The sequence below is a fragment of the Atractosteus spatula genome, chromosome 3 (assembly GCF_055471065.1).
Source record: "Atractosteus spatula isolate fAtrSpa1 chromosome 3, fAtrSpa1.hap1, whole genome shotgun sequence".
Taxonomy (NCBI): domain Eukaryota; kingdom Metazoa; phylum Chordata; class Actinopteri; order Semionotiformes; family Lepisosteidae; genus Atractosteus; species Atractosteus spatula.
Window position 1 is genome coordinate 65,705,856 of NC_142708.1, and position 15,725 is coordinate 65,721,580.

At 42.1% G+C, this 15,725-nt stretch overlaps 1 protein-coding gene across 1 annotated transcript; it reads left to right on the top strand.

Annotated features, from left to right (window-relative positions):
- Positions 1-2,131: 2,131 nt before the first annotated feature.
- On the top strand, positions 2,132-15,247 carry LOC148838254 (perforin-1-like). Its single transcript, XM_088909822.1, has 3 exons — positions 2,132-2,176; positions 7,039-7,596; positions 11,636-15,247. The coding sequence occupies exons 2-3, from the start codon at positions 7,064-7,066 to the stop codon at positions 12,843-12,845; spliced, it is 1,743 nt and encodes a 580-aa protein (XP_088765948.1). The 5' UTR covers positions 2,132-2,176; positions 7,039-7,063; the 3' UTR covers positions 12,846-15,247.
- Positions 15,248-15,725: the final 478 nt, after the last annotated feature.

The following is a 15,725-nucleotide window of genomic DNA, read 5'->3' on the forward strand; positions in this document are numbered from 1 at the left end:
GTGTTAGAAGATAAAACTTGGAAAATGAAATGGCACAGCTTTTGGAGGTGGCTACAGAGGAAAACTGGCCCTGGTGTAAGTGTGTGAATGTCTGTTTGTGTCTGTGCGTGTCCTACAATGGACTGACTTCTTGTCCAGGGTGCAACTTTGCCTTGCGCCTGTTGCTTGTTGAAATATACCCCAACTCCCCCGAGAGCCTGAATTTGAAGAAGTGCTTAGAAAATGGGTGGGTAAGTGGAATTAAATTTAGAAATAAACTCCACATTTGTAACTGCATGTAAGTTGGATGTCTCCTTACTGACTAAAGACTCCTTGGTGCAGGGACATATCTGCACATTTAAATAAAAAAAGCCTATTGCTTTGAATGCTGCTGTCAAAATGATTTAAGTTCTCAAAAGAAGCAGTAGGATGCTATCAGAAAAGAAACGAGAGATTTCGTCACAAGGCAGCCAACAGCGGAGACGGAGAAAATTAAAAAAAAACAGAACGAAGAAAGCAATCTGTCAACATTAACAAAGGCATTTTGGAAAAACGTTTCAGGTGGGTAGCTGCAAAGGAACAAGTAATAGGTTTATTCCATGCTGAAAAGAGAAGGGAGAAAACGCACTTCTTCAGGTGTGAGAGAGACAGGGCAGACAGCAAAGATTAAATAGCACAGAAGAACAAAAGCTGGGAGAGGGGAGGAGGCATGAGGGGCAGAGAGGCCACTCAGGAAATGCGAAGTGCAGAAGGGTGAAGAAAGGTGTGAAGTCAAAACCTGCGTGAGAATAGACAGATTACACGAAAATAGGTCGGTCATTGAGAGTAGGGGGGTGGTGTGCACCTAGTTTCAGGATGAGTTTCGTTTCTGTTGTTTTTCTGCTATGGGAGTTGAGAAACCCTTCTTTGAGAACAGAGACAGAGAGATCAGTGTGATCACGGCCGTCTAAGGTGAAATGAGAAACTGTGGGCTTGGAAAAATCTTTAATCTTCACAGCCCTAACATGTCCTCTGAAGCAGTCCCCTAGTCTCCTTCTGGTTTCCCCAACATAGATAGCTGGGCATTTTCTGCAGGAGATACAGTAAATGAGGTTGCTGGAGGTACAGGATGTCGATGAGTGATCTGGAATTGACCTGAGGGGTCCTGAATGAGCCTGTTGTTAGATATGTATTTGCAGGTGACGCAGCGAGTTCTGTTGCAGGGGAAGGTGCCTGGTGGGGATGATTGCCGAGTGCGGTCAAGGGAGCTGTGAATCAGAAGTTTACGTAGATTGGGTGGTCGGCGGTATGAGATGATTGGGCGGTCAGAAAAAAGGGTACCGATGGAGGGATCGCCCTGTAAAATGGAGTAGTTGTTAATAATGATCATGGGGATAAACATTTTGGAAAAATGGTTAATATTACTTGTTCACACAATACAAGTCTGACATTCGATAAAAGCAGAAAAACAACGCAAGGAAAACCTCGAGCTGATGGAGGTGTATCCTTTTCTCATTTTGTACATGGCTGAACATGTCAGATCGACTGAGGGGCCGTGGCTGAGTCATTTCCCAGGTTAGCCACGAGAAGCTCTTGCATCTATTTTCCCTTTCGGTTCTCTGCACACTGGCTGGCTGCTCTGTGACACAGGTTTCCTCTTTGTCATGCATGTGAATTCCTTAGGGTTCATTTTCTGTCCTGCTCAATCGCTTTCTTGTCCAGAAATCATCTTGTTCCCCGTCAACGCAGTCCCTTCCCGGATCTCACTCACCTGGCTGAAAACTATAAAATCTTTGCTTGTTACTTCCTTTTATATTCTGTGTCTGAGAGGTAGAGATTTTCAGTGTCTCTCCTTTGTTGACCCGTGTAGGTAGACTTTACACCCACTGCTGGACCACTGAGAAGTATAATTGTCTGCACTTGGGTTAGAAAGGGCACAGAGACACAGAATCTACAGACTGTTGGGTTATGCCATGAACTATGGGTATTCTATTACCCAATACACAGTAACAAACAAGTCCTAAACATAACTTTTAAATCATAAAACAAATGATATGTAGTTGAGGTTTACCACAGTCACACAGGAAGATGTGACTAATGCTGAGCTACTGCAGGCACCCTGATGTCTTAAACGGCGTCAGTACTTGTCAAACGGAAGACCTTCTCACTTCTCTGTCTGCGTCAGAGTTTCTCGAACATCTCAAAGGAAAGAAGTCAGGTAAGAGAAGTTAGAGATTTCTGAAGGAAAAATGACGATTAAGTATAAATGTCCTCTTACGTGTACTCAGCGAGGCAGAGAATTGCAATCCAGGTCAGAATCAACACAAATTCCATTTATTAATACAAAATAGACATCATCATGCAGGGAATGTACTGTAATTAATACGTCTTGTATCTCTTTACTCTGAGTCTGGATTCAAGTCTTCTTGTCCAGCTTTTCCATGGAGTTTCAGGCAATTTTCACAGAACCTTTGTGGACAGAGTCCTGCAGGTGTTCATAGAGAGAGTGACTGTTTAGCTCTGTTGGGTGCCCCTCTCTGTGATGTATACATCTGGTCTCAAAATCCTCTTTTTCTGAAATACTGGACATGACATGACATATCCATGAATGTAAAGGTAGTATCAGGGGCAGCAAAAAATGTATGTGCCGAAACAGAACTCTGCAAGTGTCAGAGGTCATATGGCTGTCAAAGGAAAGCCGAAGAATGAGCTGTATCTGAATTGGAAAAATATGCAATAGTAAGCAGTGATTGGTTTTCTTAAACTGCAGAAAAAATGCAAGAAAGAAAGAAAAACTGTCTCATAGAACTTAGAGAAGTGAGATTTGGTTACAAGAACTAAACAGAGAGTAAAGGATCTTTATAGGGTGAAACAACAGTCAAATTATTTAAGTACAAACCTATACCTTCCTCTGCTGAAGTATAAATCTGCCCTTATAGTGATGGAGATGGAGAAAGAGGAACATGTGTTTCCTGATATTCTTTTTTTTTCTTCAGATTTTTTTTGGAATGGAGATTACTTTTAGATGATGTCACATTTTATGGGATTCTTCTATTATGTGTCTCTGAGGAAATTCTAGAACGGTGTAAGAATACCTGTCAGATTAAAAAGGCAATTTATTTTGTAATTCTGATCTTGATTGATACAAGTAATAATCCATGTAGATGTAGAGTTGAAAGCAAACTTTCTTTTGGTCTCCTGTCATTTTAAAGAGAATGTACGTTAGATACGGTAAAAAAGTTTCAAGCTAAAAAAATAAGAATATGCATTCAGGGTCCCGGTCTGTATTTGGAGGTAAAGTTGACATTAAGAATATATCAGTGTTACTCACACAGCCTCTGTGTACATTTACAACTCTGATGCAGGTTTCGAATTATACTGTTACAAAATATAGCGGCATAGCATTGCTGCTTAGTAGCACTGGGGCTCTGGTGTCAATTTCAGACCTGGAGTGCTGTCTTTGTGGAGTTTGCATGTTCTCCCCGTGTTCAAGTGGTTTTTCCTCCAGGTGCCCTGGTTTCCTCCCGCAGTCCAAAGATACTGCAAATCAGCCCTGCTGTGAGGGTGTGTTTGTGCCTGTGTGTGCTCTGCGATGGGCTGGCATCCCATCCAGGTGTATCCTGCCTTGTACCCATCGCTTGCCGGGGTAGACTCTAGCTCCCCAGCAATCCAGGATTGGAAGAAGTGACTAGAAAATTGATAGATGTTACAGAAAACCACTGTTTGTGAACATGGATCATTTAGAAGAAAAAAATAATTTTGATGATTCACGCTGTCCCCTGAATCCTCATATGAACGTTATGTGTTAAATATTCAGAATATGGAAACACCGGGTAGGGAAACAATTTTAAGATCGGCTATGTTTTTTTTCAAATTCAACCGAATGTTTGATAAATGGAAAGGTGAACGAAAAATTCACTCATTTTAGCTTTTTTATAAAAAAAATCAGTATCAAGTATTTCACATATAAAAAGCATTCCGAACAACATGTTTCCTTCCATTTTTAAATTGAGCATTTCTCCATTTGCCTGGCTGATATTTAGGTGAAATATATATAAACACATTTCTAAGTCCATGCAAGAAAATCGTTGCTACAGTATACTAGGACTTTGTGGACACAGTGTAATCAGATTGTTTTATTGGTTTTTAAGTGTAGCCACAGGAAAATGTCCTAATTCCAGGTCCAGTCATCTTAGCCTTGAAATGTTAATGACAGTGTGGATCTCTAAAAGAGTGCTTTTATGAAATCTCTGATAAGCTACTTCAGGGAGTTTAGAATCAGAACACAATGATTCTCTGCTCAGACAAATGACAAATTCTTCAGTTCCTCCAGTCATCTCTACTGAGCCTCTCTCCATGACTTTCAACTTGACTTCCCAAATTCTCTTATTTCACCAGATTTTCCTTCTTCTACATCATCTCTTGGTGTCTGGATTGGATTCTGTTCATATTGCTTTCCACCAATATAGCCCCTAAAAGTACTATCCCAGAACCCCAGGCTTCTTGTACAACAATTCCAAACAGCTCCTAAGGTTATTATGGGTAGCTACAGTAGTGTTAGCTTTTCCGTTTTTACACAATCACACTCACCTGAAAGAAATATTTAGATCAGGGATGAGCAACCAGTCGATCGATCGCAAGAATGTTTGGCAAAAAATACTGTAAATGGGCTATTTGACTATTTACTTTTGTGTGTGTTTAACCCTTGTCGAATGGGTTGTGAAAGTCTCTTCCCTGAGTGCTGGCTGACACTAAAAAAAAGGCTACAGGAGCTCCGTAAATAGAGAGTGTTGTATGTGCTATCCAAGAACGTTCTCTTGGTTATTGCCGCACGAACCCCACATTCGCTACAGTGCATAGTGGAGCGAAACAGACTGGCCGTGACAAATTCACCAACAGTTTGATTGCCTGTTTGATAGTTGTAGTGTTTGAGCGAAAATGATGAAGCAAAGAGACCGAAAACTTAACGTTACCACAAGGAATAGGAGCATGATTTGTTTTTGTACTTTCGCATTCAAATCTGCAATGCTAGCGTCTACGCGTAAAAGAGAAATATAGAACATTTCAAAACGGCACACAAAACGTATGATGTGGTAAAAGTGAGTTACGGAAACGAAAAGTGGAAAAATTAAAATCTGAACTAGCAGCAGTCGGTTTTCACGAGGCCTAATACAAGAGGGAAAGCGGCAATTATCGCATCGTTCCGTGTGAGCCACGTCCTGGCTCAACACAAAAAGTCATTCAGGGATCGAGAAGTAATTTAAAAAAGCGTTTGCTGAGGCTGCTGACATGCTATTTGGAGATTTAAAAAACAAGCACAAGCAAATATCCCACCATCCATATAACCCACCATTCCATTTATTAAAACTTTTGAAAAGCTACGCTAGTAAATAGTCTTAAGCTTGGAGTTTAATAATGCTATATGCTAGAAGGATACCTACTGTACAATATAGAGATATATAGATACAATATATAGATATAGTCATTGGCATTTTTATGACAACTCGATTCAGATTCAGTACAGACTGTTTTAGTCAGGCTTAGAAAAAAGAGAGCTAGGGGCGAGAGGGAACTGACCACATACTCTAAACCCCTCTTCGAGTAGGAGGATTGAATAGGTGGAGACCTGTTTGAAAGATGTCCTACTATGGTAATAACTCAACAACCAGGTGGCAAATCACCAGACCAGGAGATTAATAAGAAATCATTAGCCATCTACCACTCACTCTCTGCCCACAACAACGAAAGCAACATCACAGGGGGAGTGCGATCTATCTTTCAAAGGTCAGAACGAACGGGGCTGGTTTCTTATACTGATGGAAACATACAGAGAGTGGCAAAAGGACTCAGATCCTTCCTGTGGTGACTCATGCTGCGAAAACAGCTATTAAAATGTAATATTTTATTGGAAATATGAATGCTCAATCTGAATACGATAAATACGTCAGATACGTCACAGTAAATTTCAGCAAAAATTAAAGAGAAAAAAACCCAAATGTAAGACAGTAGGTTCGCGACATCTGCAAATTTAACATTCGCTAATTTGCTTTTTTGTGGTTTGGTTTTGGGTGAAAAAATAGCAGAGTGTGGTGAAACCAAGCTGAAGGTTGTTAAACTTTCAAATTACCGGAGCAATAGACTAGGATGGTGAGACAAATCTTGCCAGTAAATTAGCCTCTCTCTGCCGTTTGCCCAAGTCCCTGCCTCCGCATCTCAGCGAGGTCTTGTGTTCACAGGGTAACAGACGCTCCAGGTTCCGTGTCAGCAGTGTGGGGAATCACAGCCTGGAGAGGAGCTTACAGGCTCACTGCCAGTTTTATTGTCCGTTTCATCACAGTGGAGTGTGATGATCACGAAGCAGAGAGAGAAAGTGTAGGAACCTGCTGGCCACAGAGGAGGGATTCATGTTGTTTAATTTAACTGATTTCTATACGTTTGTGATTACTGTTGTTTCTTTTAGTTGATCGATGTTAGTTATATTACTTTAAAACCAATGAATTAGTACTTTAATTATCATACGAGGCAGAGTTACTTATGTTTTTTCTATCGTGAGAGGAAAGGTCCAGAATTGAAATCGGGGCTCCAGCACTGTGAGACAACAGTGCTGACCACTGCCGCCTTTTTGCAGGTCTGTGGGAATCAAAATAGGAAGTTTGATCGCAAAAAACAGCTCCTAAGATTCCGTTTTCTTCAATATGATAAAATCTTTTCTTGTCCTTAATTTGTTTTGGTACAAATTCCATCTTATTGTCATGCATGATTCAGTTTAACCTGCCCACATTGTCTAAATATTTTGAAAGAGAAATGGAGAAAAATTAAACACTTAAATTGATGTTCTCCTGCACAATGGGAGCAACATTGTACTAATAATTAACAATTATCAAAAATTTAAGTGATATAATTGTTTAAAAAGAAAGAGCATTGTTTAAAAACATCTTTCCAGTCTTTGTGTTTTGAAATCCTTGATGTCAGCTTTTCCAGCACATCAAATATTGGAAAAGCCCAATCACGCTGAAAGGGAGGTTGGTGTTGAGAAGTGACAAGCAGAGGAAACTTACAGACAATATCTTCTTTCTGCAGCTCCAGGCCAGGTTTTCCTTCTGAGATGAAGGGGCTTGTTTGTGTCCTCGGGACTCTACATCTCCTGCTCTCCCCCACAGTCATTAAAGCCTGCACCACTGGCACCATCAATGAATGCAAAGAAGCTGATTATGTGCCCGGGTACAACTTCGCAGGGGAAGGGTTCGACATCGTCAAGATGGAGCGGAAGGGGGCCTACGTCATCAACGTCAACAGCTGGAGGAAGAAGGACAAGACCTGCACTCTTTGCCCCAACTCCTACTTGGAGAACAAGGCCCAGAAGCTTCCCTTGGCCGTGGTGGACTGGCGCACTCTTCCTCACTGCAAGATGCAGGTGACCAGCAAGATGTACGACTCCAGCGAATCCTTCGTCAACAGCAGCCTTTCGGCGGTGGAGAACAACTGGAAAGCCGATTTGGATCTCTCGTTCGGCACTAAGCCGGGAGGTTCGCTCATGATTGGTGGCACCCACTCCACAGCTGCAAAGTACACCATGGAGAAGTCCAAATCAGACAAGTACACCTTCCTCACCCACGAAGTGGAGTGTGTATTTTACAGGTAATAAGCAGCGTCCGTCATTTTCGAGGTCAGCTCTCGCTTCATCTTAATATACAATTTTAAGGTTCAGAAATGGGCTCTTCTAAAGATATTTGGGGTGCTACCTGTGTGGAGTTGGCATGTTCTCCCTGTGTTCATGTGGGTTTCCTCCCACAGTGCAAAGTAGTGGTAGACTAATTGGTTTCTGGGTAAACTGACCTCGGTGTGAGGGTGTGCGTGTCTGTATCTGTGTCTGTGTGTTGGTTATGCACGGGCGTCCCATCCAAGGCATATCCTGCCTGTGCCCGTTGCCTGCTGGGATAGACTCTGGCTCCCCCCCAACCCTGAATTGGAAGAAGTGCTTAGAAAACATATGGGTTAAATGGAGATGGTCCTTCCAGAGAATAATTACAAGAGTAAGCTCCTGACTGTTATCATTAGCCATGCACATGTGATTTTCAGCGGTAATCACTAATGGCAGAAATGTGCCTTGTCATCAGACACTGAATCCATGACAAGGAAGGCTTGGTCCTGTTTATTTCCGTTAATGTAGATGAGTGCAGCAGGGAAGCCTCGGGTTCGAGTTGAGTCACTGTATTTAATACACAGAGGCAATGTCTGTGTTTCACAGTAGCATGTAATAAAAAAAACGAACGGAAACAATGAGCAAAGAAATCAATGTGCAAAACCGCTCTGATGAGTTGTCTTACTTACACATTCAAAGGAGGGTTTCCCATAAAAACACCCATAAAAACACAGAAAATATAGCCCAGCAATTAAAATTAGTGTGCTAGTGTCTTATGACTCAGTTGAGATTAAAGTGTATGGTTTAGGTCACCACATTGTAAGGCAGATCTTGCCATTCTGGAATCTGTCCAGATGAGTAATCAGATGTATTTTCAGGTTTAAATGAACCTGACAGGCTAAAGATCTTGAAATTTGCCAACTGTTTTAATTTTATTTCACTGTGAGAGGCTGAGGACACCAAAGAAACAAAGGGACTTCAAACACTAGTTGGTTCCCTCAAATAGTACCAAACCCCCCACCTCCCCACAGCCCCGGACACAGGAACTTATTTTAGCAGGATTGTGCTGTAGGGGAAGGAAAGTGATATAAAGGCCCCTATGTCTTTGCAATTGGGCTCACCCCTCTAGAGCGCTGGTTCTCAAAGTGTGGTCCGCAGACCACTGGTGGTCCAGGAGCGTGCGCTAGGTGTATCACGGGCTGAACTAATCATTTTTCTTAAAGGAAGTCTACGTTGTTTAAGTCAGAGGAAAGAATATTGTAGCGTCCGCTATGAAGGGACTCCCCATAGCAGCACTGTTAAGAACTGCAAGCTGTAAAAAGTAGAAGGAGGGACTTGTGTGTTGATTCTAGGTATCGGGGTTTCACGAGCCGTTAAGGGGACTGTGTGTGTCAGTAATGGGGCGGCACCAGCCAGGTAGGCTTGGCTGGCCTGAGGGTCTGCCGAAAGGGCAAAGTTTCCATTCATTCTTCTTGACTATACCCTTCTGTTGCCTTGGTGTTTTAATGAAGCTTGAGTTATGGCGGACCACCTCGCCTCTTCATTCTCCCCAACAGCGCCTATCGCTTCAGTGTTTTTCTTTTCTGCACCACGAATGAAACGATGTCACACACTGAAAACGAGACCGTCAGTTTGGCGGTGATGTCCCTGCCGCCCTGCAGCAGTCTACTGTGGTTAGTGATACACGGGTCGGCTTTTTTTTTACCCGCACCCGCCCAACCTGATTTAAAATGATACAAGTACTGACCCGAAGCCGGTCCGATCCTGCTCCTTTAGAAATTACACCGAACAGTATTCGAACATTCATTTGATCAACATTTATTAAAACAGCATGTCCATATTCCTTGTTTTAAAAAGACTAAAGTAGCCCAGTCTTGTGAATGTCATTTTTGGAAAGTGCTTCACAATCGATGCAGATAACCTGTGCTTTTTCCTTCTGTTGCGCTGACAAGCTCGCCAAACTTCTCTCACCTGGCTCTTTTGTGCCTCTCTCTTCTTTATTTGTATCTCACTGTCCTGGAGTTGTGTCCTGATCTGCTCTAACGAGGTTCCCTTTTTGTTTTTTTCTTTGTAATACACTGTTGTCTGTTTGCTTATGTTTTATCCCGCTTTGCCTTGTGAAATAACCAATTGGGTCTTAAATATGGTAAAACGTTAGTTTAAAACCTTAAATTTACTTTCATTTAAGATACAAATGATCGGTTTTCTGCTCCATGTACGATCCAAGTATGCTGGACTTAGTGACATAGCGCTGAAGCATTTATTTCTGTTCCCAACAACCTACAATTGTGAGCTTGGATTTTAGACACTTGTTGGACTGAAAACAAAGAAGAGATATCAGCTGAACGTGGAGCCAGACATGAGACTAAAGTTGTCCAGCTTGGATCCAGATATCACTTCTCTGATTGCTCAACAAAAGCAGCTCCATTCTTCACATTAACTTGTTTAAATAATAAAATATGCAAAATATGCAGCTTTGTCTGTAAAAATATTAATACTTTTCATTAAATTTATTTCTATATTAGTTATTTTTAGTACATTAATAGGTGATGATTTGTACTGGGTAAGAAGTGGACATAGGCATACAGTAGGTGGTCCACCGCATCTTTGACTTGGTGTAAGTGGTCCGTGGACCATAGAGAACTTTGAGAACCACTGCTCTAGAGGCCACAGTGGAGTTCGCAGTAGGTCAAACCATTATACAGTAGGTGTGGGGACCATTAGAGGCGTAGGGAAGCCTCAGAGACATTGCTGTGAGATGAAACAAGAAGAGTAGGCAACATCAAAATATGCAGGAAAAATAGGAAATGGAATATAGGAATATAAGTTTCACTTTGATTCAGAAATATATAAGCTGGGTGTTCGATGTGCCTTTGTAAGAAATTAAAGAAGTCATTTTCTTTTTTCTTGCTTCATCTTTTACAAGATGGCGCCGTGCATGCGGCAGCCTGCTGCAGCAGCTCCGGTTATTTTGTGATTGTTATGTCTTTTTGTTTTCTACTATAGTATTATATTAGGTTCTAGTATTTAGTTTAAATACTGTTTACTTTCATTGGGTTATTTTTTTTTATGACGGTCTTTTTATGAGCAACTTTTTGAACCAGCATGTACTGTACAATGGGCAAGCCGGGCTCTTTCGTTTATACCAGAGGCCAGCTCTTCATGTAACGGAAGTTGGCAGTGTTCTCGGGTGAGCGACTGGAGATCCCCAGAGAACTAATACAACAGAGTAGAGGCTGTAGATCCGGAGCAAAGTGTTGGGCTAAAAGATCAGAGCAGACTCTATTTTCTTAGAAGGCTTGGGTCCTTTGGTGTATACATATTTTATGAATCAGTGGTGGCAGCAGCCATCGTCTACGCTGTTGTGCGCTGGGGCAGCAGCATCATGGCAAGACATGTAAATAGGCTCAATAAACTCATCAAGAAGGTTGGCACTGTGTTGGGGCTGAGCCTTGACCCCTTGAAGGTGGTGGCGGAGAGGAGACTGCTAGCCAAGCTCACAGCCATCATCAACAACTCCTCTCATCCACTACATGGGACTGTTATTAGACAGCGGAGCACTTTCAGTAACAGACTGCTCCAGCTACGGTGTTCAAGGAACGTTTCCGCAGGTCCTTCCTCCCAGCGGCTGTCAGGCTGTATAACAGTGGCCTAGGCTAGGACTGTTAGCCCTTCATCTGCTCATCTATGGACAGAATGTTGCTCTCATGTAATTTTGGACATTGCATTGATATACTGTTTTTACTGTGGTATTTTCAATTTGTACATACCTATGCACATTTTGCACATCTTTTATTGTTTTGCAGTGACTATTAGCATATTTTGCACATATCTATTTTGCCAACTCTATTTATTTTATATTGTATTTTATATACATATTTAATTACTCTAATGTTGTGGTTTATTTTTAATTTTAGCCTATCTCGATGTCTGTCTTGTTCGATGTCTGTCCTGTTTTTCTTGTACTGGGCTGCTGTAACACCTCAATTTCCCTTCGGGATTAATAAAGTCTTATCTCTTATCTTATCTTTTCAGTTACAGAGTGGTAGATTACCCTCAGCTTTCCAAAGAATTTTTCGGTTCCCTGAAGCGACTCCCTAAAGTGTATAACCACAACACAAAGGCGCAGTACCGCAAGCTGATTGACACCTACGGCACCCATTTCATCAGGAGAGTGAAGCTGGGAGGGAAAGTCAGAACGACAACATCTGTTAAAAGCTGCGAGATGGCCTTGGATGGATTTTCCGAAACTGAGGTGAAGGACTGCCTAGATGTGGAAGCCTCGCTTACCGCCGGACAACGTGCCTCTGTGAAAACAGAATATCATCACTGCAAGAATGACCTGAAGACACGAGGAACTAAAGAGAGCTTCCACAGCACGTTTAGCGAGAGGCTGTCAGAGGTAACAGGCGGGCAGGTAGAAGGGGTGGACATCCTCTTTTCTGGAGATTCAGACCCCAAAGCATTTCAAGACTGGGTGACGAGCCTGAAGATCAACCCAGACATTGTCTCCTACTCCTTGGAACCCATGCATAACCTGGTCCACCTGAAACAAGGCTCAAAAAAGCCAAACCTGAAGAAAGCCATAGAGGAATACATCCTGGAGCAAGCCCTGTACAAGAACTGTTCCAGCAAGTGCGCCTCGGGCTCCACGCCCAGCATGAGGGATTCCTGCAACTGTGTGTGCGAGGCCAACAGCGAAGTCAACAGCAAGTGCTGCCCCATGGAGCGAGGCTTGGCCAAGCTCACGGTTAAAGTAGAGAAGGCTACTGGGCTGTGGGGGGATCATTTAAGCCAGACGGACGCCTACGTCAAGCTCTCTTATAAGAATACAAACCCGCAGACCAAAGTGATTTATGACCAGAACAACCCTGTCTGGCAAGAGAGCCTTTATTTTGGGACTGTCAAGCTGACCCTGGATTCCACAGTAAACATTGAAGTGTGGGATGAAGATAAAATGTGGTACAAGTGGTGGAATGATCTTCTCGGGAAGTGCTCTATAAAACTTCAAAAAGGCTCCCGCTCAGACATGTGCACCCTCAACCACGGCACTCTGTACTTCTCTTACACTGTTGAGTGTGCCCCGGGCTTAGGCGGCACAACATGCACAGAATACATCCCGTCTCCCATGAGCCCCACTCTGGCCAAGACATTTGCATCCAGGAATGCAGTGTCCATGTCTCAAGGCCTGCTGGACCAGCTACGCGCTGGACGCTCCATAGCAAACTCATCATGCTACACCTGACGCAACTCAAGATTTCCCACACTGACCCCAGATGTTATACACCGGACCGCACTGCTGTGTTGGACCCAGGATTCAGTCCACTGTCTCTCAGGCATCTCCAAACACCTGGCCTACACTGCCTGTATTATCACACGAGTAAGAGGGCCTGTCTTGCTCTCTCGGTTACTAATTCCTCACCGTAAATACGCCGCCTTGCAAATGTATTCAGATCCTTGCTATGATGACTCATTTTGAGAAATTACAGAATTATGCATATTTTTTAAAAAAACTTAAAAAAACTGAAGACCTCTAAGGGTAATATAAGTTACAGTAAATAACAGAAACAAATGAAACATCAATTGTATAAATATTCAGACCCGTGAACTCAATATTTGGTGGAATTGCTTTTGGCAGCTATTACAGCCGCAAGACCTTTTAGAGAAGGCTTACAGAGAGCAGTTTTCATGTCGTTCCACAGATTCTCCGTAGGATTCAAGGCTGGACTTTGACCAGGCCATTCATGGACATTCACTTTATTCTTAAGCCACTCCAGTGTAGCATTAGCCCTGTGCTTTGGGTCATTGTCCTGCTGAAAGTTTAATTTTTGTCCCAACTTGAGGTTTTAAGTTGATTTACATTAACATTTGACAGCAATTTGCTGTGTTCTATGTTCCCACCAGTGTTGTCAGGATTCTCAGTCTCTGCTGGTGAGAAATAGCATTATATCATAGTGCTGTGATCACCATGCTTCATCGTAGAGATGGTGATGGAGTGACACATTCAGTATGGGCATCTTGAAGTAATGGTAGCTCTGTGGCTAAGGATCTGTGCCTGTGGCTAGAAGGTTGCTGGTTCATATCCTGTTGTTGGCAGAGGAATCCTACTCCTTTGGGTCCCTGAGCAAGACCCTTAACCCCAATTGCTCCAGAGGTGCTGTATAAATGGCTGACCTCAAACTTCTCTCCCTGTCTGTGTGTCTTGTGGAGAGCAAGTTGGAGTATGCAAATAGACAAATTCCTAATACAAGAAATTGTATATGGCCCCTAAAGTGATCTTATATAATGCTTTTCATGCTCCATTTTTGTCATGTGTGACAACAAAACCTTTTGTCAAATGTTTTTAGTGCCACTTACAGTAAATGTGTTTCAAAGTCACCATTGGACCCACAGTTGCATCCCTTACCAGTTTCCTGCTTGTTTAGCAAGGGAACAGCCAGCTACAGCTAGGTACAACTTTAACTCTTGAGTTGTTTTGAATGCAGTTTGAATCCTGGCTTGACATTCAATACTTGACTGAAAGAGGTTCACTTGATCTTGGAATAAATACACTTGTTAACAACACAGACAGAGGCCAGTCAATTAAATGGGTGGATCATTAAGGTGACTTTGCCCTCCAAAATTTATTTAGGTTTGCCACAACAAATGGTTTGAATAATCACATAATCATGTCATCTCTATTTTTTAAAGAATATTTAATTATGTTTGTTCTTGCGTAGGATGTTTGCAGTAGGTTATGCATGTATAAATATCACTTGCTACTTCAGAAGGCCATGACTGCAAACTTCAAAGCAACGAAACGTGAAATCTGTCTAAGATTCTGAATACTTTTGCAAGGCGATGTACAGTATCTGACATTTCCGTTTATTTATTGAAAGTTCCTTCAGATTCAGTATCAGCCACATAAATAAGGATGTGGTTCCTCTATCCCCAATCCTCTTTCTTTCTAGAAAAGTTTCAGAATACATTTTCCTTTATCTCTAAACATCTGATCAGCCCATCACAAGAGACGTGACTTACTCCGGGGAAGTCTAGGGATTCTCATCTTATTCTCTCATCGGACGTGCTACACTTCCAGCAGTGTCTGCAGGTTTTCACCCATTTTAACTCTTAACAGCTTAAACCAGCTCATTGTTGGCTTGCCGGAACTATTTTAATGCCTTCTCCTAGTATTTAAGCGCTTTGAAGAGATCTACAAAACCTACAGAGACGGTAGTCCTCCAGGACCAGGATTGGATGTCACTGATCTAAAAGCACATTCAACCTTGCTGTGATGACTCAGATCAATGAGATGGGTGACTATCAGTCACTGAGGTCTTCGTGGACTGCTAGGAAGTGTAATGTTGCAATATTACTTTTTACTGATAGTTTGTAGATATTTAAGTTAAAAGTTATGCAGAAGCTAATATGAAGAAAAGCAACAAGTAAAAGTCACCATGTTTTGGGCAAAAATCAGAGTTTAAAATAATTCTTGAATTAGTCAGTTAATGCTTAATGACCAGGGTCTTCAGCTTATCTCACGCATCAAGAATGAGATCAATTAAAATCTGTATTGATGACAAAAAGATGTAAACATAACTGTTGCATGAAAGAAAGCATACAGCATCTACTGTTCGTAACGACTGGTTCTGTGTACTGCATTATTCAAAAATAAATTGAGCACTTTCAAAGAAATATATTGTCAAATGTTCTCAAGTGAAGTGGGTTTATTCATCTTGTGTAAGAATCAGAGAAGACGTTCCAGCACGTCACCACAATGCCAGGGTGTTCTATGACAAACTAGAGGGGTATGGGCATACTTGAATAAAAATATAAAATATCCAAATACTTTTTGAGAAGAAAGTTGTGCCTTAGAGAGGTTCTGGGATGAACATGGGGGGCCTCACTCAGCTCTATCCAAGTGAACATCTCATATACAGTAACTGATTCTCTTAAGAGAAGCAGCTGCCGGCTCTGCTGTTATTATTGCAGGCCCACCCAGTTGTCAAGGAGGGGAGAGCCACACCGCATTTCCTGTCTTAATGGGCCCTGATGAGATATCTGCTAAGTAGAGTGGCACACCCTTGTTCGCACCAGGGCCCTGGGTTCAATTCCAGACCATGGGTAAGATTTGTGTGGTGGTATT